General features: G+C 40.5%; 1 protein-coding gene across 2 annotated transcripts in view; it reads left to right on the forward strand.

The window, feature by feature from the left end:
* Positions 1–25390, forward strand: part of epha4b (eph receptor A4b) — an 87783-nt gene extending 62393 nt beyond the window's left edge. The window contains exons 9-17 of one of the 2 annotated variants that reach the window (XM_062993796.1): positions 9682–9749; positions 12174–12299; positions 12396–12581; positions 17636–17697; positions 21957–22166; positions 22272–22421; positions 23287–23480; positions 24591–24728; positions 24875–25390. In XM_062993796.1, the coding sequence (XP_062849866.1) occupies positions 9682–9749; positions 12174–12299; positions 12396–12581; positions 17636–17697; positions 21957–22166; positions 22272–22421; positions 23287–23480; positions 24591–24728; positions 24875–24974 (1234 nt within the window). In that variant the 3' untranslated portion in view covers positions 24975–25390. Of the gene's footprint in view, positions 1–5851; positions 5904–9681; positions 9750–12173; positions 12300–12395; positions 12582–17635; positions 17698–21956; positions 22167–22271; positions 22422–23286; positions 23481–24590; positions 24729–24874 lie in introns of those variants that run through there. The other variant, XM_062993797.1, reaches the window with a different exon arrangement.
* The last annotated feature ends 697 nt before the right edge of the window (positions 25391–26087 follow it).

The following is a 26087-nucleotide window of genomic DNA, read 5'->3' on the forward strand; positions in this document are numbered from 1 at the left end:
ACCTTCTATTTATCTATCTACCTACCTGTCTGTCTATCTGTCTGTCTGTCGAAGTCTTGTGAGAAGCCTTTTTAAGAGCGGCTGCTGTTCTAGCTGAAAAGGTCACACAGATGTCCAGCAAGCTCCCGGTTAGGCGTCCGAATATTTTTGACCGTATAGTGTAATCTACATAAGAAACGCACCGCGTGGGGTCTGGCAGATTTAAAATGGGTTAGTATTCCTGAAAGCATGTACGCACGGCGGTCGGGCCCCGGACGCGGCGGGACTGTAAATGACCGCTCGAGTCCACAATGGGGGCCAAAGTCGCTCAGACTGAATGAAATTGCCATTGTGTCCCGGCGCGGAGCTTTTATTGACGTCTGTGAGCCGGTTAGCATCGATCGCAGGTGATTGCCTATCAGACTGAGTGCACTGTTTCGGGATTGACCACGCTAAACCTAATCAGACCCACGATGCCTTGCTGAGAACGAGCGCACGCACAAACAAACACGGCGGGGTTTTACTACCTGCCTCTTATTGATCCGGAGCCTCGCCGCAGAGAGGTGGGCGGAGCTTCCGGGGGGCGAGACGGTCGAAGCCCTGGAGCCGGACCCACCGCGGCCTCATTGTAGATTATTTTAAAGCCACTTCAGGTCTCGAGATCGTTTGAGTATGTGGAACAGTCGTCTCACTTTCAAGGTCAGGCAGAAAATACGGATTCCAAACCTTGTTGACCTTAAAGCCCTGAAACTGTTGGTTGCTGATCATTGTGGTCATTCTGCGGACCGGTTCTGTGGTCAGAACGTTGAAGAAAAGGTGAGGCACCTGCTGTGAAGCGTGGTGGAGGTGGCACTATTACGATCTGCCACTGAAACGTTTACACTTACGGTATTTAATAGAAGCTTTAATGCAATTGTGACACATTGATACAGTTGAGGGTCAAGGGGCTTGGTCAGGGGTCATTACTGGCAAGTTAGCAGTGGTGGGGCTTGAACCAACGACCTCCTGATCACTACTTTAGTACCTTTCAAATTCCAAACCTTGTGGGCCTTAAAGCTTTGAAACTGAAGTCGGTTGCTGATCATTGTGGTCATTCTGCTGACAGGTTTTGTGGTCAGAACATTAAAGAAAAGGTGAGGCACCTGCTGTGAAGCGTGGTGGAGGTGGCACTATTACGATCTGCCTCTGGAACGTTTACATTTACGGTATTTAATAGAAGCTGTAATGCAATAGTGACACATTAATACAGTTGAGAGTCAAGGGGCTTGGTCAGGGGTCATTACTGGCAAATTAGCAGTGGTGGGACTTGAACCAGCAACCTCCTGATCACTCCAGTCAGTACTTTAGCCACTAAGCTACCAGATCAAGTCAAAATGATTTTCTATAGCACTTTTACAAAGCAACTTTGAGGGCCGACAGCGTCCAGGATCAACATTTGGCTCAGAAGTTCTGCTGTCAGAAGAAAGTTCTGAACAGACTGCCAGCACTTCTGACGAGCCAGCGAAAAGAACACGATGCTTCTGCGCCGCTTCTGCTCGTCTGTGTTTAGAGGAACGCTGCCAGTTACACAATGTGAGAACCGTAAAACCAGGCGGTGCCAACGAGCTCGGCGCCAGATGATAAAGAAAAATAAATCAAGTGATTTTTACCACCGATTTATTCCAGTCAGGGAGGCGCTGGGTCCGACTTTCCCAGAATCACCGGGCACAGAGTAGTAACACACCCCGGACGCCAATCCATCGCAGGACCTTCATCCCCCCTCTATGTCTGTATTTTTCTGCCCGACTGGCTGATAGCTCCACTGGGGAGTTAAAACTTTGGATCCCAGTGACACTTCTTGACGTGAGCCGGCAGTGCTACCCACCAAGCACTAATTATTATTATTATTATTATTGTTATTATTAATATTATTATCATTATTTTCATTGTTTTTTTCATTATTATTATTATTATTATTATTATTGTTATTATTAATATTATTATCAGTATTTTTATAGTTTTTTTCATTATTAATATTATTATTATTGTTGTTATTATTAATATTATTATCAGTATTTTCATTGTTTTTTTCATTATTATTATTATTATTATTATTATAAAAGTTTTATTATTATTATTATTATTATAAATGTTTTTTATTATTATTATTATTAATAATAACAGTATTAATATTATTTAAATTAACATTATTATTGTTGTTGTTGTTTTTATTATTATTATTGTTATTATTATTATTTTTATTATTTAAAGTAACATTATTAAAATTAATATTATTATTTAAATGAACATTATTATTATTATTATTATTAGCAATATTATTATTATTATTATTAATATTATTATTGTTAACAATATTATTATTATTATTATTATTATTATTGTTATTATTATTATTATTATTTTTACATCAGGATAATATAACAGTAACAGGTAAACGTAGGACCAGAGGTGGACCGCGCCGTACCGTTTCACTCGATTCCTGTTAGTAATCTCACCATCGCTCGGCTTCAACGTTGCATAAAGTTAAACTTTGCTCTGTGTTATCGTGTCTCCGATTCCGTCCACTTCACTTCGCCAGCATTCGCTCTGATCAAAAATGAGTGACAGCCGGTCACTTTGGGTTATTAAGGGCCAAGACCGTAATCCCTGTCGGACTGATCCGGGTGTTTGAAGTCAGTGTGTATTGTTTTACTTTTATTTGTGTGCAGCTGATGTGTAGGATTTCCAGGATTTCTTCCCGAGCGCTCGTGTAGCACTTTTGTTCGTCTGTGTTGGATGGGAAGGTGTCGGTGCCAGACTGTGGGAGGCGTCGCACAATGAGCGCCACAAAAATCGGTGCTGCCAGCTCAGAGTGAGAGGCGAGGCTTTGTTCTGACGCCTGTACTGGCAAAACCGGCGTTTCACAGATTTATTCACCGCACAATCGCAACCAAGAACTGAATTTTAAGGACGTCTGGTGTTGGAACAGGTGCTAAAAATCCTTCCATACTGGACCAGAACTTTTGGTACTGGACTGTTTAACAAATAGTGAACGTTTTCTAGTGCAGTTCTGTTGTCTAGTGGATAAAAGTCGTAGCCGCCCGTCGTCTCCGTTTAATCCTGCTCCTCTCCCTAATAACCACTTCAGAACGGATCTTATTTTAAAGCAGTGCGCTCTGGACGGCGGCCAGTTCCGCTCTATTAGCGCGACAGAGAAGAAGCCAAGAGATGAAAGGCTGTAAGTAAATGAAAGACAAGGCTCGGACGTTAGATATAGCTGAGTCCCGGCGGTCTTTTTAATGCCCTAAACTGTTTCTGATCGCTTTTGTGATGACGAGCCGCTCCGGACGATGGTACAGAGCTCAGTTTGGCTCTGTTAGCGCGGGATGTAGGGTGGTGGTGGTGGTACGAATTAACTAATCATCGTCTCGGTCAGCCAACGTGACTAAAGCATTACAGCATCCTCGGGCATTTTCTCTGGACGCTCCATGTACAATAATGATCGCTACACATACGCAACGTTCCATCCTTCTGTTGTACTGGTTTAACTGGTACTGGTGCTTGTACTGGTTTAGAAACTCAGAATTTCATCACTCAGATCAATTAATGTGAGGTCTGTATACACTGTGTGGACAAAAATATTGGGACACCTGACCGAGAAGAGAAGAGAGGAGAGAAGAGGAGAGGATAGGAGAAGAAATAAGGGAAGAGGGAAAGAGAAGAGAGAAAAAAAACAAAAAAGAAAAGAAAAGAAAGAAGACAGGAGAAGAAAAAAGAAACGAGAACAGAACTGAAAAGAAGAAGCGAGATAGAAATAGAGAAAGAGAAGAAAATTTGAAGAGAAAAGAAAAAAAAAACAAGAGAAGGGAAAAGAAAAAAGAAGACCAGAAAAGAAGAGAAGAGAAGGACGTGTAGAGAAGAGAAGAGAAGGATGTATAGAAAAGAGAAGAAAAGACGTATAGAGAAGAGAAGGACATATAGGGAAGAGAAGAGAAGGATGTATAGAAAAGATAAGAAAAGGACGTATAGAAAAGAAGAGAAGAGAAGAAAAGGATGTATAGAAAAAAGAAGAGAGGGAAGAGAAGACAGAAAAAAGAGAATAGAGAAGAGAACTGAAAAGAAGAAGCTAGATGGAAATAAAAGAGAGAAAAGAAAAAAGAAGAAAAAGGTGAAGAGAAAAGAGGGGAAAAAAACAAGAGATGGGGGGGGGGGGGGACGACCAGAAAAGAAGAAAAGAAGAGAAGGACGGATAGAGAAGAGAAGAGAAGAGAAGAGAAGAGAGGAAAGGAGAAGATAAAGGAAGAATAAGGAGAAGAGAAAAGAGGAAAAAAACAAGAGATGGGGAAAGAAAAAAGAAGACCAGAAAAGAAGAAAAAAGAGAAGAGAGGAGAGGATCAGGCTCTCAATTCAAGTCTTATTCATCCCAAAAGTGTTGAGTTGGGTTGAGACTTGAGCTCTTCCAGGTCATCCTGAGGGATCTTCATTCCTCCATCATCGAGTCGACCTTCTACGTGACCTCAGATTATTTCTGTTTAGCTATTAAATCCCTTTAGATTTAATTCTGAAGAGCGTCCACCCTACTAAAATATATATATGATGACTAGAAAGGGGAACCTTGGTCACGGAAATCCCCAAACTGTCATGGAGATGGAGATGGATGGAGTTCCAGGTTTTTTTTCCCTCATCTTTCGCTTGTCCATTTTAATACCGGTTCCCGTTCCCGCGCTCGGCGCTCGTTTATTGGTGTAATGAGGCTCGTTCTGGCCTCCAGCTTTGAGATTTCGGCTCTCCGTCCGTCTGCCTTTGAACTTCCATTAGATCCCCGATCACGCCGGCCCGGCCGCGTGCTTTTAAAAACCCGCCGCGTCCGTATTTAGCCGGTGCTTTTTTGAAGGCCGCCTCGCTTTGTTCTCCTCTATACATTAAGACCTCAACGTCCTTAAAAGCACAAAGGACTTTCATACGTTTGATCTCCGGCTCCTCTCGCCTCTCCTTTGTTTGGGCTTTTTTATACACAGAGAGATCAAAGATCTCGACGTCATATCCACGACCCGATCACCACCGCTCGCTCCTTCACACTTCAGGGAAGGCGACTGATTTTAACCCAGACAGAATTAGAGAACATTAGATGAGTCCAGACTCACAGTTGGCTTTCTGATTTATCCCGAAGGATTCTTGCACAGTTTTATAATGATGGATGTTTGATGTATATTTGGTTCTAAGAGGGGCGGCGTGATGGCTCGGTGGGTAGCACTGTCGCCTCACAGCAAGAAGGTCCTGGGTTTGATTCCCAGGTGGAGCAGTCAGGGAAGGATCTGTGTGAAGTTTGTATGTTCTCCCTGTGTCTGTGTGGCTTCTCTTACTTTCTCTTCTCTTCTCTTCTTTTCATGTCTCTTCTCATCTTCTGTTCTCTTTTTCTGTCTTCTCTTTTTTATATTTTCTTCTTTTATCTTCTGTCTTCTCTTATCATCTATATTCTCTTCTTTTCCCTTCTTATCTCTTCTTTTCTCTTCTCTTCTTTTCTGTTCCCTTCTCTTGTTTTCTCTTTATTTCTCCTCTCTTCTTTTGTGCTCTTCCCTTCTTCTCTTCTTCCTGAGTTTCTCTCTTCTCTTCTCTCTTTCTTCTCTTCTTTTCTTTTCTTCTGTTCTCTTCTCTTTCCCTTCTGTTTCCCTTTTCTTTTTATGTCTTCCCTTCTTCTATATTCTCTTCTCTTCTTTTTTTCTCTCTTCTTTTTATACTGTCTTCTCTTTTTTTCCCTTCTTTTCTCTTTTTTTCCTCTTCTTTTCTGTTCTTTTTTCTTCTCTTCTTGTCTGTTCTCTTCTTTTCTCTTCTCTTGTCTGTTTTTTTTTCTTCTCTTCTCTTCTGTCCTGACCATTTCCTACTTCTCACTCAGTGAATCAGAACCACCAAGACCCTGACCAGGATAAAGCGGTGGTAAAACAGACGATGGATAAATGAATTAATGTTTCTATGAGTGTTTAATAAACACGCTTTATTACCAAAAGTATGTGGATGTCTGACCATGAGCTTCTTAAACAAATCCATATTTATTTGCGTTATATGAAGCCCCATCGCTTCATGTTGCTTTGCACTCTTCTGAAAGCACATCTTTTGATTCTTCCCAAGAGGGTTGAGGTCAAGGCTCCATGGAGAACTGAAACCATGTTCTTCACACCTAATGTGGGAAGCACATCTATCTGGTGTGGCTGGACAGTAAGGAGGGGTGTCCACATAAATATCGGTATTGTATTTAAAATGGGATGCACAAGTGGAATTAGAACCTTGTGTTTACTGTATAAATGATGCATTACCACCGTGGAACACCGAAACTACCCCTGAGTACCAAGTGTTGTAATACCACTGATTTTATCTGATACAAAGATGCTAACGTGGCTAACAGTAGGGAGGCCAGGAGGACAGAAATGGCATCGGCGCATTAACGGTGCTAAATAAGGGTCCTGCTGATCCAGCTGTCTCAGGGAGGATTTTTAGTTCTTTTCTTCTCCTGAAAGCTCCGATATTCAGCTGTGAGAACAAAAGAGACGAAGTGGAAGGGGAAAAGAGCAGAGGACAAAAACAGAGACAAAGAACCAAAAAAAGAGAAACGCAGGGAAAGAGAGAGAGAGAGAGAGTGAATAGGGTGAATGTGAGAGAGTGAAAGTAAGACAGTAAATGTGAGAGTGAATGTGAGTGTGAATGTAAGAGAGTAAATAAGAGAGGCTGAATGTGAGAGACTGAATGTGAGAGACAGAATGTAGGACAGTAAAGGTGAGAAGCTGAATATGAGAGTTAAAATGAAACTTAATGTGAGGGAGGGAATGCGAGAGGCTGAATGTGAGAGACAGAATGTGAGACAGTAAAGGTGAGAAGCTGAATATATGAGAGAGTTAAAATAAAACTGAATGTGAGAGAGGGAATGCGAGAGGCTGAATGGGAGGCTGAATGTGAGACAGTAAAGGTGAGAATGTGAATGTGAGAGTGAAAATTACACATATATGAGAGTGAATGTGAGAAAGTGAAAGAGTAAATAAGAGAGTGAATGTGAGAGACTGAATGTTAGAATGTAAATGTGAGAGGCTGAATGTAAAGCAGTAAAGGAAGGAATGTAAATGTGAGAGAGTGAACATGGGATAGTGAACATGAGGTGGTGAAAGTAAATGTGATAAAGTGAATCTGAGAACGTATATGTGAAAGAGTGAATGTGAGAGTGAATGAGGTAGTAAATGTGAGAAAGTAAATGTGAGAGAGTGAATGTGAGACAGTAAATGTGAGAACGTGAATGTGAGAGTGAATGTGAGAAAGTGAATGTGAGAAAGTGAATGTGAGTAAATGTGAGAACGTGAATGTGAGAACGTGAATGTGAGAGAGGGAATGTGAGAAAGTAAATGTGAGAACGTGAATGTGAGAGTGAATGTGAGAAAGTAAATGTGAGAAAGTGAATGTGAGTGAATGTGAGAGTGAATGTGAAAAAAGTAAATGTGAGCAAGTGAATGTGAGAAAGTAAATGTGAGAGAGTGATTGAGAGAGAATGTAAGGCAATAAAGGTAGGAATGTAAATGTGAGAGAGTGAACATGAGAATATGAAGTAGTGAATGTGAGAGAGTAAATATGAGACAATGTGAGAGAGTGAATATAAGGCAGTAAAGGTGAGAGTGAATATGAGAGTGAATATAAAGCAGTGAACATGAGAGAGTAAAAATGAGAGCGTGAACATGAGAAAGTGAGAATGCTGATATGGGCTCCTCAGGAGTTGAAGCCGCGGCGGCTGCATGAAAAAGTCTCTCGACTGACAGCAGGTCGTCTGGAGAAATGAAAATGAAATGCAAACGCAATTCTCACATCTGAGAGATAGAATGAGCGAGAGACTTAGAGTCATAGAGACTGACAGAGAGAGAGATTCCCTTCATATGTGAGGCAGTCGGGGGCCCCTGCGAATGTGGAAAAGTGAGAATTACTCCTGTCCCCTCGGCCCTTATAGCTAATACAACACTGATACAGAGCGCCGCGTAAAGTAGCGACCGTTAGCGACGAGATACGAAGATTTCTGTGTGAGAAAAGCATGTGACCTCTCTGTAATGAATTATAAATAATAATAAAACATTTTCTTTACACACGTGTCGCCTGCATTTATTTATTTATTTATTTATTTTTATTATTTCCATTTAATGATGCTAAACTGGCGGATCTAGCGAACGTCTGCGCAGCGTCTCTGTGTTTAGCATCAGGACCGAATCCATTTCCATGATAATCACACACGTCCTGATTTCCCGCTGCTGGTGAACAACGTCCTGATTAATTCCGTACCTGTCTGTACGACCATCGTCTCTAATTAAATCCTTTCCTTCGTTCCTCTGTATAAAAAAGCTCTTTCATTTCAAAAACATTTATAAAAAATTGCTGCATCAAAAAAATATAAATAAATAAATAAATAAATAAAAAATTGTGGCTCGGCTTTTAAATTTCATAGAGATGATGATGCCCGTATAAATAGGGCGAGTCTGACTGTTCTTCACAACCTTGTGACCGTCCGGACAAATTCATGATTTCATGTCTCAGTGGGGGTTGGCATGGTGGCTCGGTGGGTAGCACTGTTGCCTCACAGCAAGAAGGTCCTGGGTTTGATCCCCAGGCGGGGCGGAGTTGGCATGTTCTCCCCGTATCTGTGTGGGTTTCCTCCCACAGTCCAAAAACATGCAGTCAAGGTTAATTGGAGACACTGAATTGCCCTCTGGGTGAATGTGTGTGTGTGTGTGTGTGTGTGTGTCAGCGAGTCAGCGAGTAGCTCAGCGGTCACTGGTTCAAGCCCCATATCTGCTAGCTTGCCACTGTTGGGCCCTTGAGCAAGGCCCTTAAACCCCAATTGCTTGCAATGTATAGAGTCTCAGTTGTAAGTCGCTTTGGACAAAGGCATCTGCTACATGCTTAAAACGTAAATGTAAATATACTGGGCAGTGATAGCTCAGTGGTTAAGGTACTGGACTAGTAATCAGAAGGTTGCCGGTTCAAGCCCCACCACCACCAAGTTGCCACTGTTGGGCCTCTTAAAATCATGTTCTGTTATAACTGTAAGTCGCATTTGATAAAAGCGTCTGCTAAATGCTGAAAATGTAAATGTCTGCCCCCCCCATGACCCTAATAGGATAAGTGGTTAAGAGAGTGAGTGAGTGTCTCAGTGTGGTGTAAATATGAGATGATACAGAGGCTCATTTATCCATTTATTTATTATATAGACCAAAACACATCTGGGTGTCATTGTCCACAGTCGAGCGAGCTTTCTGTGGGCGTGGACGGCACCCTGATATGTCCACCCGTAAGCCTGCTCGACTGTTTCTCCCAGCGTCCAGCAGTGAGGAGGACGGTCAGAGCTGCACAGATTCATTCATTCTCTGTTCTGCGGTTTAGGTACTGGACTAGTAATCCAAAGGTTGCTGGTTCAAACCCCACCACTGCCAGGTTGCCACTGTTGGGCCCTTAAGCAAGGCCCTTAACCCCCAGTTGCTTAGACAATATATTGTCACTGTACTGTAAGTCGCTTTGGATAAAAGCGTCCGCTAAATGCCGAAAATGTAAATGAATGTAAATGCTGTAGAAATGCGTCTATATTATTATTGATACTAAACAGCATTTCTTATTATAATTTGATACCGTTTGATACTGTTTATACCATTGATATTGGGAGTGAAATGAACGCCCCTCTCTGTTTCTGATGTTTATGTGTTGCAGGCATTGTGGCTACATCAGAGCCAAACAGGATCCGGATGAAGAGAAGATGCAGTTTCAGCACGGCAGAGGTTCCAATTTCTGCTTTACTCTCATAAACATACAGAAAAGAAAATCTCGGTCGTATGTGCTGAGTTCAGTGTGATTAGGGTTAGAATTATGATGTCATAGCGTCTCTGTAAATAGAGGAAACGTAAGGGTGCCATGTGAATGTACAGCAGGTGTTCAGGTCTGACTGACTGGAACAGGGTTTTGAGCTCAAATATGATTTCAAATATATTTTATTATATAATTAAATCCCCTTGATGAGTGGTGAAAGACGAGTAGAGTTAAGTGTTCAGGTGAGTGGTGGGATCGAAGCAGGGATGAGTTCTAGGGATGAATTTAGACAGGGATGAGTTTTGAAGTAAGTGTAAAGCTAAGTGGTAGGGGGAGAAGGGCGATGTGTGTTGCTGTAGAGTTCAGACTAGGATGAATGAGTGGCGTAATGAGAGTAAGGTTGAGTGGTGGGGTGAGTGGGGCGATGTGTGTTAAAATAAGTGGTGGGATTGGGTCAGGGATGAGTCTTTTAAAGAAGTTTAAATATATAGCTGGGGTGAGCAGGACGATGTGTGTTAAAGGCTAAGCACCACCTAATGGACAACTCTAAAGATTTCGCATTAGTTTAGCTAGTTAAAAACCATAAACATGAATAAAATGTAAATAACTTGTTTAATTCACTCAAAAATCGACGATTTCAAGTAAATTGACGGAAAAACCCAAGGTCGCTCCGGAAATTCCAGGAAGTTGCAGCGTGACGTCACTGGTGGACAACAGTGTACTACTACACCGTTATGACTGACTTGGACTGCAAATTTCCCAGTGCTGGTTCTTCAGATTCCGAAGCTATTTCTGAATTTAATGAAGAGGATAAATCTGCAGTGACAGTGGGGGTGCCTGTATAACGTTTTTTCTTTCTTTCTTTCTTTCTTTCTTTCTTTCTTTCTTTCTTTCTTTCTTTCTTTCTTTCTTTCTTTCTTTCTTTCTTTCTTTCTTTCTTTCTTTCTTTCTTTCTTTCTTTTTGCTGTTGCAGGGTCCATCTTGTTTTACGCTTACATTCAGGTGTAATAAATGTTAAATAAATTAATTATGAAAATGAGCTAAGAGCGTCATTTTACCGCAACCTGAGTGTCGGGCTTTGTGTTTTAAAATGGAAACAATGGCAACAGTAATTATAGGCAAGTTTATTAATGGTTCACATTCAATAAAATAATTGTAATTTAGACTATATTTAAACAGCCTCAACACTTAATGAGGGTTAATATGGCATTACAGCCTGCAGATTCTCTCTTGCTGGCTTGCTGAAATGATTGAAATGTACTTTTATTTATACCATATTTTGATCAGATTAGTGCATTTAAAATATTTAGCCTAAACACTTTTTTTTCGTTTTACAGTGTATATCTAGCCTAGGATAGAAGCTTAATTTAAACCTTTTTTTATAGAGAAAAGACGCGCATTCTTATTGCGCATTCCTGCTCTGTTCTGTATTTAACAATAAACACGCATTTGATTTGTCCTAAAGCTGTCTCATCTATATATCTATCTGGATATAATATATATATATATATATATATATATATATATATATATATTTGGCGATAATATCACATCGGTGTTGGTGTTGAATTGAATTATTGCAGCCAAACACAGCGCAGCTTTTAGTCATTTTGCATCGTCTAACATTCAACTTCTTGAGTTGTTGTCCACCATCTACGTCACACGTGCGACGCCTGTGACAGAATCCGAACACCGCGAGCGACGCAAAACAACAGAATTTTAAGCCGTATCCTTGAATTTGTAAAAAAAAAATGTTTTCTAACTATCAATAATCACAAGTTAGGAACTCAACTTTCGATGCATGTATTTGTTTAAAACTTCAATATTAGCTGGTGCTTAGCCTTTAAAGTAAGTGGTTGTGGTGATTGGGTCAGGAATGAGTGGTACAGTTCAGGCTGGGATGAATGGGTGGTAGAATGAGAAAAGGGATGAGTGCTGAAATGAGGACTGGGATCAGTGTTGGGACAAGTGAAGGGATTAGTGCAGGTATGAGCTGGTGGGATTGAGGCGGGATGAATTTAGACTGGGATGAGTGGTGAAAAAAGTATGAGTGGTGAGATTGGTGCGGGGATGAGTTGTAAAATGTAGACTGGGATGAGTGGTGGAATAAGCATAAATTGAGTGCTGGGGTGAGTGGGGTAATGTGTATTAAAATAAGTGGTCCGGGATTAAGGGTGATAGGGATTAGTGCTGGGATGGATGTCGGAACAAGGGGTGGAACGATTGCTGGAATACATGAGTTGAATACATGAGCGCTGGGATGAGTGCTAGGCTGAGTGCTGGGGTAAGTGCAGGGATAAGTACCGGGATGAAACGAGTGCAGGGATGAGTGGTGAGATGAACACTCGGCGCCCACTGCAGAATGACCAGGATTCCTTTTCCCCTTACGATTGCAGTGAAATTGCCGGGGAGTAAAACCTACATCCATCCTCACACCTACGAAGATCCGAATCAAGCCGTCCGCGAGTTCGCCAAGGAAATCGAGGCGTCCAGCATTCGCATCGAGAGAGTGATCGGTGCAGGTGAGACGCCGGCGTATTTCTACAGGTCTACGTTGATATGATCTGTCGTATTAACCACTAACCCCTTCACTCAACCCGCCACCCACCGTCCCCCAGGTGAATTCGGGGAGGTGTGCAGCGGCCGCTTGAGGCTGCCCAGTAGGCGCGAGATCTGCGTCGCCATCAAGAGCCTGAAAGCGGGATACACGGAGAAGCAGAGGCGGGACTTCCTGAGCGAGGCGAGCATCATGGGACAGTTCGACCACCCCAACATCATCCGGCTGGAGGGAGTCGTCACCAAATGTGAGTGATGTGTTCACATTCATTCATTTACAAACGCTAATCTACCTTCTGCATGTTTAGAAGAAGGGAGAAAAATAAACGGAGGGGGGGGGGGGGGGGGGGACGGACGACAGACGAGCTGTTGTGAGATGCACTTGACATGTCAGTGCGCTCTAAGTGCAGGTCCAAAACCTGGATATAACAGGAGGAAATAGAAATAATTCAATAATTCCTGAGTTTTTGTTCGTTTGTTTAACCGTCACAAATTTTTCATTTTATTTATCAATTTTAAAGGTAAAATTTTGACTTTATTGATTTATTTCAGCCAAACTAATAATACTGGCTATTTATATTATAAGAATAAATAATAATTATTATTAAATATTCATATATAATAGTGATATTATAATATAACTGTTTTTGTATTCTTGTCAATTTGTCAGTTAAAACATGACAAAAAAGTGTAGTTTTACTTTTATTCCTTTAAATAAAATGCTTTATATTGATTTTAGAGAAAATATTTGTACTTTTTTATTTATTAATTTATAACACTGACTTTTTCTGTGTGCTTCTTAAATTATAAACTAAAAAACATAACATTATGATTATTTATTTATTATTTAATATTTTTATTGTTTTTTATCTGTATTTTTGTTATCAATCATTTAATGTAATTGCATTATTTTATTATTATTATTTTTTTCATTTTATCATTATTGTCTGACTTTTACTTATATATATATATATATATAATAATAATAATTATAAATATATTAAATATAATAAATAATAATAATAGTAATAATTAATAAACAATAATTAATACATATTATTTTTGTTTTTTATTTTTTATTTTTACTTTTATAACTGGGTGTTTTTTACTTTTCATAACTTAATTTAGCATGGAATTATTATTATTAATTATTTTATTATTATTATTATCACTACTTTTTTATATTGATTATTTAAACTAATTTTTTTTATTTTTTTGTTTTCATAAAAATTGTTGTTTTTAATTTAAAAAATAATTATTACTTTTTGTTTTTAACTTAATTTAAGTTAACATGAAAGTATCATTATTATTATTATTATTATTATTATCACTACTTTTTATTATTAATTATTTAAACAGATTATTTTTTTTATGATTTTTTATTGTATAAAATGTTTAATTTTTAAATTAATTCCGGATTTTAACATTATAATAATTTAAAGAATTAATAATTGCTTTATATTTTTAACTTAATTTAATTTAACATGAAATTATTATTATTATTATTATTATTATCACTACTTTTTATAATTAATTATTGAAACCGATTTTTTTTTGTTTTATTTTAAAATGAATTCCTGATTTTTACATTATAATAATTTCCAAATTAATAATGACTTTTTATTTTCACTTCTGTAAAAGTGGCTATTTTTTACTTCTCAGTTTATTTAAATGATTTTTAGACTGAATTTCTCATTTGAAAGAGCAGATTTTCCACTTTTTCACGTTTCTTGGTAGTTTTTATGAAACTAGAATAAATGATTGATTTGCTCTCGTTAACATTCTCATCCTCACCACTGATATATAAGAAACCGAATCTGTGGATCGTGACGACGTGCATAATGACGTTTCCTAGCAGGAAAAAGTCGTGGCTCACAGAATGTTTTATGGATTCTCGCTCTACCTAGCGTGCCTGACTAGCGCTGCATGCATATGTATGAGTGCGTTAATGCTGATTAATGAAAAAGCTAATTGCTGAATTTCTGGCGTTATAAATATTCAGCGTCTTGCTAAAGTTCTCTCACTGTTCTCTCGGGGTTCTCTCTGGGTTCTCTCTGTGTTCTCTCAGCGCTCTCTAAACACTCTCTCAGCGTTCTTTCAGCGTTCTCTCAGCGCTCTCTCAATCAGCGTTTCTCAGCGTTCTCTCACTGTTCTCTCAGCGTTCTTTCAGTGTTCTCTCAGCATTCTCTCAGCGTTCTCTCAGCGTTCTCTCAGCATTCTCTCAATCAGCCTTTTTCAGCGTTCTCTGACTGTTCTCTCAGCGTTCTCTCAGCGTTCTCTCAGCGTTCTCTCAGCGTTCTCTCAATCAGCGTTTCTCAGCGTTCTCTCACTGTTCTCTCAGCGTTCTGTCAGTGTTCTCTCGGCATTCTCGCAGTGTTCTCTCTGCGTTCTCTCAGCATTCTCTCAATCAGCGTTCTCTCAGCGTTCTCTCAGCATTCTCTCAATCAGCGTTCCTCAGCGTTCTCTCACTGTTCTCTCAGTGTTCTCTCGGCATTCTCACAGTGTTCTCTCAGCGTTCTCTCAGTGTTCTCTCTGCGTTCTCTCAGCATTCTCTCAATCAGCGTTCTCTCAGCGTTCTCTCAGCGTTCTCTCAATCAGCGTTCCTCAGCGTTCTCTCACTGTTCTCTCACTGTTCTCTCAGTGTTCTCTCGGCATTCTCACAGTGTTCTCTCAGTGTTCTCTCTGCGTTCTCTCAGCATTCTCTCAATCAGCATTCTCTGAGCGTTCTCTCAGCGTTCTCTCAGAGTTCTCTCAGCGTTCTCTCAGTGTTCTCTCAGCGTTCTCTCTGGGTTCTCTCAGCGCTCTCTCAGTGTTCTCTCAGCGTTCTCTCAACGTTCTCTCAGCATTCTCTCAGCGTTCCCCCTCCACTCGATTCATTTACGCTTTCTCTCTCGTTCTCTGCTTCCTCTCGCTAATGCCGAATGCTAATTCTGACCTTTCGTTAGCTCGAGCTCGCACACTTTGCAGATCTGTTAGCCGTGCTAATCAAGTTTGCGTTACGTTCTCCAGAGGCGAGCGCATGCTAATAGCCTCTCAAGTGGCTAAAAGTGGTGAGACGCAGGGCGCTGTTGTATTTCTGTGGAGCTGGACGTCCAACAAGCTCACGGTCAGGCGTCCAAATATTTGTGAAAAACATCTTTGTGAAATATTTGTGAAAAAGCACCGCTTGCTCGGCGCCTCTCCGGTGGGGACCTTGGGCGTCTGTGGAGGAAGAGAAATTATGTTAATGTTTGAGTTTTCGAGACTCGCGAGCCGCGAAGACGTCTGGGCGCCGCGTATCGCCCCTCTGCAATCACCCTCCTTTCAGCAGAACGGCCCTTTAAAGCGTGACCCCACTCTGATTGCCCCCCATTCTTATGCAGATTGGAACGGAACCTTTCTCTCGAAGTGCTAAAAAGCTTCAAGCTTCGCTAATCTCCGCCGCCGCCGCGTTTCTCTTCAGCTCCCGCCAATCAGCCGATCTGGAAACATTCAATTTGTGGACGCCTGTCATCGAGGCGGTAAAGAGGCTTAGCTTTAGTAAGCGAAATAAAAACATTAGCTGCTAAACGCATTGTTTTCAAGCGGCTTTGGCGAGTAGCGACGTCGACGTCAAGCCAAAAGTATGTGGACGCCTGAACGTAGCTCTTCTGACCTCCGGTTCCAAAACCGCTGATGTTAATGTGGAGCAGCAACTGTATGACCACAGATTCTGAGCACTGAGCTGGGATGAGAAGATCTGGCTCACACTCGGTGTTCCAGTTCATCCCACGAGTGTTAAATTTGGTTGAGGTCAGGGCAGACCACTGCAGATTTCCATTCCAGTCCTCATCTTTATAAATCTGGCTTTGTGCACGGGACACAATCATGCTTGAACAGTCAGGGACCTTCCCTAAACTGTTTTCCCAAAGTGGTCTTAGAAAGATTATTATTATTTTGTTATATATAACATATATATATATATATATATATATATTATTGTTATTGTTATTATTAATTATTATTATTATTGTTATTATTATTATTATAATTATTATTATTATTGTTTTTTGTTGTTGTTGTTGTTTTGTTATTATTATTATTATTATTATTGTTATTATTATTATTACTATTATTGTTATTATATTATTTACTATTATTATAATTATTGTTATTATTATTATTATTATTATTTTATTATTATTATTATTATTTTACTATTATTTTTATTATTATTATTGTTGTTGTTATTTTATTATTATTATTATTATTATTGTTTTGTTATTAATATTTTATTATTATTATTGTTATTATTATTATTTTATTTTTATTATTTTATTATTGTTATTGTTATTATTATTATTATATTATATTATATATAATTTTTTATTTATTATTATTTATTATTATTATTATAATTATTAGTATTGTTGTTATTATTATTAATATGCAGTGACCACTTTCCCCCACACACTCCCGTCCAGTCATGTCGGATTGATGCTGACCACCGTATCGTTTTCTGGAACCGCCTGTCCGGCGAGAGCTGATTTGGGTCGGCTGACAGCTACATTACTCTGCCGGCTGAAAGTAGACGCAGTTTTTTTAAAGTGGTTTGTCACGCTGAGATAGTGATTTCATTTGGGCTGATATAAAAAAAGGAGCTGCTCCGGTGTGGCTGTCGTCCACACACACACACACACACACACACACACACACACACACCTTTATCTGTGTGCATTTATCCCAGCGCTCCAGTGCAGACACGAGCCGAGATTGGCGCCGTTTATCAGGTGCGGTTACGCCGGCGTTTTCTCGACCCTGAGCAGGAGACGGGGGCGATCGCTTTGATCTTTGGTGTCTCCCACCACCTCACACGCGTCTTATATCTGGTCAAAAGTATTTCCATGGTTGGGCCCTTTAGTGAGGCCCTTGGTGAAACCACCTGCTTGGATTGTATTGTATAGTGTCACAATGTAAATGTAAATAGTGGTGGTTCCGATACGACCTGTTCAGAACAGCCCGTCGTATTTTCTAAGACGTTCCGCGACCGTAATAAAGCGGACGCTTCTTCGATAGGTTGTGACGAGTGCAGGAGGGTAGGACAAGAGAGTCCGTGCTGGTCAGGGTCCCTGGTGTCAATCTCTTATTGTGAATGATGGACTTTCCCTCGGAAGGAGGAGGTGGTCCAGGCTCTACCCCCCAATCTCTCCTCTCGCCACCGCTGGAAGATTAACGATGCTCTTATAGAGATTTATATCTCTGCGGCCGGGCGGGGGAGCGCCCCGCATCCCGTGATATTATTTATTCATTCAGCTGATTTCCTTCTCTGGTTTTACCTTCGCAGGCAAGCCGGTGATGATCATAACCGAGTTCATGGAGAACGGATCGCTGGATACGTACTTAAAGGTAAGCGGCGTGTTTTACAACATCACAGAGCCACTTTTGGGATGAATCGGAACGTCGATTGCGAGCCGTTCCTCCTGTCGGGCAAGCTTACAAAGCTGGAGGAATAAAATGGATGTATTAGAAGCACTAAACGTGCATTTACAGTATATGTAAATGGGAAGCTGCTCAGGGGTCCAGGTTGTGTTTTCTTTACACCATCCACCAAAAGGAGCAGGTGTATGCACTCTATCGCCAAAAGTATTCGGACGCCTCGCCATATAATCTGCCTTATGAGTTCCATGCCTTATTAGAATCCTCTCTACTGAGGCAGCTGATCAGGTAGGTGGAAGGGAGCAGGGCAGGTCACTAGGTGTCACACTGTCCACAGTCAGACATGCTTTATTGCCCTTGTGAAGCTCACTTGACTGTAAGCAGTGTCACCTGTGTTACATGTGCAAAAGCATTGGGACGCCCCTTCTAATTTTCGAATTTGCATGTTTAATCAATCATATACAAGAAACGATATACATCAGCCTTTGCAGCAACAGTTTAGGGAAGGTCCTGTCCTGTTCCAGTATCAGCAAGACGTGAAGAAAAGCTCCAGCGTCCTGACCACTGAACAGCTTTGGAACGAACCGGAACATCAACTGAGGCTTTCTTGACCGATATCTTGTCACTGAATAGGAACAAATTCCCACAGACGTGCTCCAAAGTCTTGTGACAAGTCTTCCCAGAAGAGCGGCTGTCGTCCTAGCTGATGAAGACGGGGGAGTAAATGAAAGTCAGAGGAGGAAACGATCCCGCCGCAGACGGGCTCAGATTTATTGCCGCTTTTGTCACCTCCGTAATTTTTTATTACGGATGCTTTTATTTTTTCCTCCCCCTCTCTGACGCTCTGCTCTGCTTTAATTGGCCGACACTCCGAGCAAATGAAAATGACATTTGGCTCAGAGAGGAAAAATGTTAATATACACTGATCAGGCATAACAGTAAAACCGCCTCCTTGTTTCTACACTCACTGTCCATTTTATCAGCTCCACTCACCATATAGAAGCACTTTGCAGTTCTACAATTACTGACTGTAATCCATCTGTTTTTCTGCATGCTTTGTTAGCCCCCTTTCATCCTGTTCTTCAATGGTCAGGACCCCCACAGGACCACCACAGAGCAGGTATTATTTAGGTGGTGGATCATTCTCAGCACTGCAGTGATACTGACATGGTGGTGGTTTGTTAGTGTGTGTTGTGCTGGTATGAGTGGATCAGACACAGCAGCGCTGCTGGAGTTTTTAAATACCGTGTCCACTCACTGTCCACTCTATTAGACACTCCTACCTAGTCGGTCCACCTCGTAGATGTAAAGTCAGAGACGATCGCTCATCTATTGCTGCTGTTTGAGTCGGTCATCTTCTAGACCTTCATCAGTGGTCACAGGACGCTGCCCACTGGGCACTGTTGGCTGGATATATTTTTGGTTGGTGGACTATTCTCAGTCCAGCGGTGACAGTGAGGTGGACTATTCTCAGTCCAGCGGTGACAGTGAGGTGTTTAAAAACTCCAGCAGCGCTGCTGTGTCTGATCCACTCATACCAGCACAACACACACTAACACACCACCACCATGTCAGTGTCACTGCAGGGCTGAGAATGACCCACCACCTAAATAATACCTGCTCTGTGGTGGTCCTGTGGGGGTCCTGACCATTGAAGAACAGGGTGAAAGGCGGCTAACAAAGCATGCAGAGAAACAGATGGACTACAGTCAGTAATTGTAAAACTACAAAGTGCTTCTATATGGTAAGTGGAGGTGGTTTTAATGTTAAGGCTGATCGGTGTGTATTCGATCTATCTACAGTCTAAGGAATGGCATTAATACAGCTATAGCTAACGTAATTATGGCTCGTCGGCCCGGGCTACACGTGTTTAATTATAAACGTGGATCAATTTCACTGCTAAAAAATATCAATAATAATAATAAAGAAACAAGCGTACACGCGGTATCTCTGTCCAACACACGCTCCTCTTACACCGGGCGGTAAAACGAAGCCCGGCCGGACCAAGCAATCAATCAACGCGGCGCGTTTCATAAAACACGACGTAATTAACGCCCCGCACGTAAATCACAGCTCTGGTCGGGGATTGATATTGCTCTCCGAGACAATAGGAACGTTTTAACCGGATTAGATCTCGGGCTCGACATGCAGATCAGCGCATTAAGCTAATTGTTTCCTTGTTCAGGTTGTTTTCGGGCTAAAAAGGGACGTTTGATCCTTTTGTTCTTTGGGGGAACGTGTTAAAAAACGTGTTTTTACACCCATCAGCGCGTGTCAGGATTTTAAACGGAAAACAGACGCAGATTTAAGTATTTGGACGCCTGACGTGAGCTGGTCGGCATCCAGTTTATAATAAACGCTATTGAAATAGAGCGACGTCTGTGTGATCTGTTCAGCCAGTCGCTAATCTGAGAAGGCTCCTCCCCAGACTGTGGGAATTTGTGCCAGGTTTCTGCAAAGTAACAGGGTCCTTCCTCTTCATGAAAACTGCACTATATGACCGAAAGTAATTGGACGCCTGACCATGAGCTTGTTGGACGTCCCTTGGTGATCTTTATGGCTAGAACAACAGCCGCTCTTCTGTGAAGGCTTCTCACCAGACTGTGGGAATTTGTGCCCGTTGGGTCAAGAATTTGTACAGCAGAGCTTTGATGCCAGTCAAAAAAGCCTCTGTTGATGTTCTGGTTCATTCCAAAGCTGTTCAGTCAAGCTTTTCTTCATGTCTTGCTGTAACAGGAAAGGACCTTCCCTAAACTGTTGATGTAAAGTAACAGGGTCCTTCCTCTTCATCAGAACTACACTATATGACCAAAAGTATTTGGACGCCTGATCGTGAGCTTGTCGGACGTCCCTTAGCGATCTTTTCAGCTAGAACAACAGCCGCTCTTCTGAGAAGGCTTCTTACCAGACTGTGGGAATTTGTGCCTGTTTGGGCCTTCCCTAAACTGTTGCTGCAAAGTAACAGGGTCCATCCTCTTCATCAAAACTACACTATATGCCCAAAAGTATTTGGACACCTGACTGTGAGCTTGTCGGACGTCCCTAAGTGATCTTTTCAGCTAGAACAACAGCCGCTCTTCTGAGAAGGCTTCTTACCAGAATTTGTGCCTGTTTGGTTAAAAGATGATGTTGTACAGCCGGGCGCTGTTCAGAAGGGCTGATGTCTTTATAGACATCTTTATAGAGCTTGCTGGAACAGGAAAGGTCCTTCCCTAAACTCTAGCCTGATCGTGAGCTTGTCGGACGTCCCTTAGTGATCTTTACGGCTAGAACAACAGGCGCTCTTCTGAGAAGGCTTCTCCCAAGACTGTGGGAATTTGTGCCAGCTTAAACCTTCCCTAAACTGTTGATGTAAAGTAACAGGGTCCTTCCCCTTCATCAAATCTACACTATATGACCAAAAGTATTTGGACACCAAGTATTTGGTGATCTTTTCCAGCTAGAACGACAGCCGCTATTTTGAGAAGCTTCTCACAAGACTTTGAAGTACGTCTGTGGGAATTTGTGCCCATTCATTTCCATTTTCGGCATTTAGCAGACACCTTTATCCCCCCCCAAAAAACGCAATTAGAGGGTTGAGGGCCTTGCTCAAGGACCCAACAGTGGCAACCTGGCAGTGATGGGGCTTGAACCAGTGACCTTTGTATTACTAGTCTAGTACCTTAACCTCTAGGAACCTCTACAACTGCCTGACTGAAATCGGTAAGTTAAAGGGGCGTCCCAATACTTTTGTCCATACAGCGTATGCATTGTGGTGGTGCTATCGGCCGTTCGGGCACCTACATACTGAGATGATCCGCTGTGTCTGAGGGAGGGGGGGTGGCCGAGGTCCCGAAATTGATCCACGTCCTGTATGACCAGTGAAATTAAAGGTTAATTTTATTATTTATTTTTTTAATTTTTACTTTCAAATTGTGGTCGTTTCTGGACGGGGCACCAGTCCATCACAGAGCGCCACACAAGCACCCGTTTCCCAAATCACTCGCAACTAGGGGCGACTTGGAAAAGCCAATCCACCTTCTGCATGTTTTGGGAGGTGAAAGGAAAGTCGCAAAAGCTCCTAAATTTAAAACTATAACAGAGACGATGAACGGGACCCTGGTGCTGGGTGGCACCCACTCTTCCAGCTACCCTTCTGTACCTTCCTTGAAGGATGTTTCAGATGTTGTGATGTAATTCATGATGTCATACGTGATGTCATACGTGACGTGGTTTCTCCTCTCTTGCAGAAGCATGACGGTCAGTTCACGATGGTCCAGCTGGTGGGGATGCTGCGTGGAATCGCGTCGGGGATGAAATATTTATCAGACATGAACTATGTCCACCGAGACCTGGCTGCCCGCAACATTCTGGTCAACAGCAACCTGGTGTGCAAGGTGTCGGATTTCGGTCTGTCCCGGGTGCTGGAGGACGACCCCGAGGCCGCTTACACCACGCGGGTGGGTCACATGATCGACGGTCCACTTTTAACGTGAAATACTGTACGTTTATTTATATTTATTACTCTGATATATTTGGACACCCTTTATTCCTGTGTTTTTCAGGGTGGTAAAATCCCCATCCGCTGGACGTCCCCGGAGGCCATCGCCTACAGAAAGTTCACCTCGGCCAGCGACGTGTGGAGCTACGGGATCGTCATGTGGGAGGTCGTGTCATACGGCGAGCGTCCGTACTGGGAGATGTCCAACCAGGACGTAAGTGTGACTTCATACAGGATAAACGTATTTACATTTAAGAAAGTACGATGTTCTACAATGTCTGGTCGAACCCGCCACTGAGAGGTTAAAATAATATAAAACAAATAAGGTTCCGACTTTGTATCAACAGTTTGGGGAAGGATCGGGTTAAAAATGCTACAGAAGGGATCAATGAGGGCTTACGTTTGTTGTTCCTCTATTAAAATGGGTGTTTTTGTCACACACCAAAATTTATGTTGACCATATATTAAAACTAAATTTGTTACTGTTTTTATTTTTATGAATTTTTCAAAATATTTTAAAACTAAATTTGTTACTTTTTTATTTTTATTTTTTATAAATGTAAAAATATTTTAAAACTAAATTTGTTACTTTTTTATTTTTTATGAATTTTTAAATATTTTACACTACATTTGTCACTTTTTATTTTTCAAGATTTTTTACAATAATTTAAAACTAAAATTGTTATTTTTCTTTATTTATTTTTACAAAATTTTAAAACTAAATGTGTTTTTTTTTATGATTTTTTACAATATTTTAAAACTACATTCGTGACTTTTTATTATTTTTTATTTATTTTTACAAAATTTTAAAACTAAACTTTTTTGTTTTTATGATTTAAAAAAAAAATATTTTAAAACTAAATTTAATATATATATTATATATATATTTATTTATTTTATTTTATTTTTTTTGCTCCTGACTCTCGATGATACAATGTTCTACAATGTCTGGTCAAACCCAGTGCTTAGAGGTCAACATAAAATAAAAAATAAAAATAAGGTTCTAACAGTTTGGGGAAGGCTCTGGTTAAAAATACTAGAGAGGTTAGGAACTAAAAGCTTTTAATTTCACTCCGCAGGTGATTAAAGCCATCGAGGAGGGGTACAGGCTGCCCCCGCCCATGGACTGTCCGGTCTCTCTACACCAGCTCATGCTGGACTGCTGGCAGAAGGAACGAAGCGAGAGACCAAAGTTCAGCCAGATCGTCAACATGCTGGACAAACTGATCCGGAACCCCAACAGCCTCTCAGAGCTCACCAACAGCTCCATGTGGTAAACGCCCTGTTACCTCAATCTTTACTTCCTTTAACACAGGGTCTCCTAACCGGGGGTCACGACCCCACAGTGTTGTTGTGTTTGGTGTGATCACATGGATAAACTTGAGGGTTCAAGGAAAATCAAAATGAGGACGCTGGTTAGGACTGTAATTAAATTCATATTATTTTGTTATTAATGTTTAAATCCTACTCACATATTTACATTTAATTCTCTTTAAAATAAAAAGAACAGACGAACTTAGATAATTATTCTGTCTGTTGTTCCTCAATTAAAGTGGCTGTTTTCACACACCAAAATGTATTTTTACAATATTTTAAAACTAAATTTGTTAAATTTTTTCATGTACTTTTACATTAACACTAAATTTACTGTTTTTTTTAATTATTTTTATTGTTTTCTTTTATTTTATTTTTGATCACAGACCAAAATGTATTTTTGTAAATTTGTTTCTGTTTATATTTTTTATTCTTTTATTTTATTTTATTTTTTGGTGACAGACCGAAATGTATTTTTTTTTTGCAATATTTTTAAACTAAATTTGTTACATATTTAATGTCTTTTTACATTAAAACTAAATTTGTTACTGTTTTTTTATTCTTATTTTTTATTTTATTTTGGTCACACACCAAAATGTATTTTTTCACAATAGTTTAAAACGAAATTTGGTACTTTTTAATTTTTTTAATGTATTTTTGCATTAAAACAAAATTTGTTTCCATGTTTTTTTTTATTCTTTTATTTTATTTTTGGTCACTGACCAAAATGTGTCTTTTACAATATTTTTTTAAAATATTTTTTTTTACATTAAAACTAAATTTGTCACTGGATTTTTTATTGTATTTTATTTTTTCAATATTTTAAAACTAAATTTTATTTTTATTTTATTTTTTAAATTTAAAACTAAATGTTATTTTTTTTTATGTATTTGTACATTAAAACTAAATTTGTTACTGTTTTTTATTATTATTTTATTTTATTTTTGGTCACATACCAAAATGTATTTTTACAATATTTTAAAACTAAATTTGTTACTGTTTTTTAAAATATATTTTTTCTACATTAAAACTTACATTAGTTTTTATTTTGTTTGTTTGTCTGGTTTAGGGAAGACCCGATCACCCCTGAGTTGAGTGTTAGCAGCGTGGACGAGTGGCTTGATGCCATTAAAATGGGTCAGTACAAGGACAACTTTGCTTCCGCGGGTTACGTCACGCTGGACTCGATACTTTACATCAGTGTGAGGTAAGAAAAACCAAACAGAAGTTCTGGATAGTAAAACTGCTCGTGTTATTGTTATGATTGTTATTATTGTGTTATAGTAGATGAATGCACCAAGCTAACCAATCGTTTTCTCTTTCTGTTCCTGTTGCACCGAACCCGTCCTGCAGTGAATTGAGCAAGATGGGCGTGACCCTCGTCGGGCACCAGAAGAAGATCCTCGCCAGCATCCAGACCCTCCACGTCCAGGGAAACCACGTGCAAGTATAACAGCTCTGGACGAACTGATCATTAAGACAGAAGAAAGGAGCGAATCGGAGACCGGCGCCCACCACGGACCCGCCACGCCCACTCGGCAAATCCGCAGACTCACGAGCAGCACGCGACCCGACGGGGACGGATGTATCATAACATTAAACTGGACGTTTGATCGAGTGTACAGTTATTTTGCATATTCCGGCTTTCATTTCCGTTACTAGCTCAGTGAGGTGTGACTGGGTGGATTCTGGACCTAACGTTGGTGCATTTGGACTCTATTGTGGGTACGCCAGACATTTTCCAGCGCGGGAACACACCGTCAGGGTGGTTTTAGACTTTCTGGACCTGAGTTTGGTACCACTGAGAGTTTGTTCTGTAAAAAAGTGCAATATTTATTCTACGATGTGTTCGCAGGAACTAATGAGCAGTCGGTCATTCGTTAACGTCGTATTACTTTTCGTTTTGACGTACACGTGTGACCCTGCTTAGCTTCTGAAAGCTTATAGTGGTTAAATATCACTTTAAAAGACGTGTTTTACTAATACACTGCAATTTTATCAAGAACGATAAAGGAATTGACCCCTGGTATGGACTCAAATGTCAAGACTGAGTGTATAAACACCTAAAGCATGCTATTTAGCACCGCTGAAGTCACGTGATGCCAAATTCTGTACAAATTTCCCTCAATAGACCCCGAATCTCTCGTTAATTTAACTAAATAAAGCGATATGGATCATATCCAGGCTCAGAAGAAGCCTTGAACGTTTTCTCATCATGATAATGACGTTATTGTCGATATTTCTGATCGATATACTGATTAGCCTTTGATGCCTCAGTTCGGGTCCTATTGCTAACAAGCGTCGGCGGTTTCGGCTGTTTCGGACTCTCGGGCTGGGTCTGACTGGTCGGGTGTTTGCCCACCAGGTTTTCCAGCTTACAAACTAGCAAATCGAGCAAATCATCTAAGCCAAGGTCTTTCAAACCCTCAGGTGGGTCGTGAGGATAACAAAATTGGTCGTAGAGAAAAAACAATAATAATTAAATAAACCTGTACGTGAACGCCCCCCGGCACGGTGGGTAGCACTGTCGCCTCACAGCAAGAAGGTCCTGGGTTCGATTCCCAGG

The sequence above is a fragment of the Trichomycterus rosablanca genome, chromosome 4, assembly GCF_030014385.1.
Source record: "Trichomycterus rosablanca isolate fTriRos1 chromosome 4, fTriRos1.hap1, whole genome shotgun sequence".
Lineage (NCBI taxonomy): Eukaryota > Metazoa > Chordata > Actinopteri > Siluriformes > Trichomycteridae > Trichomycterus > Trichomycterus rosablanca.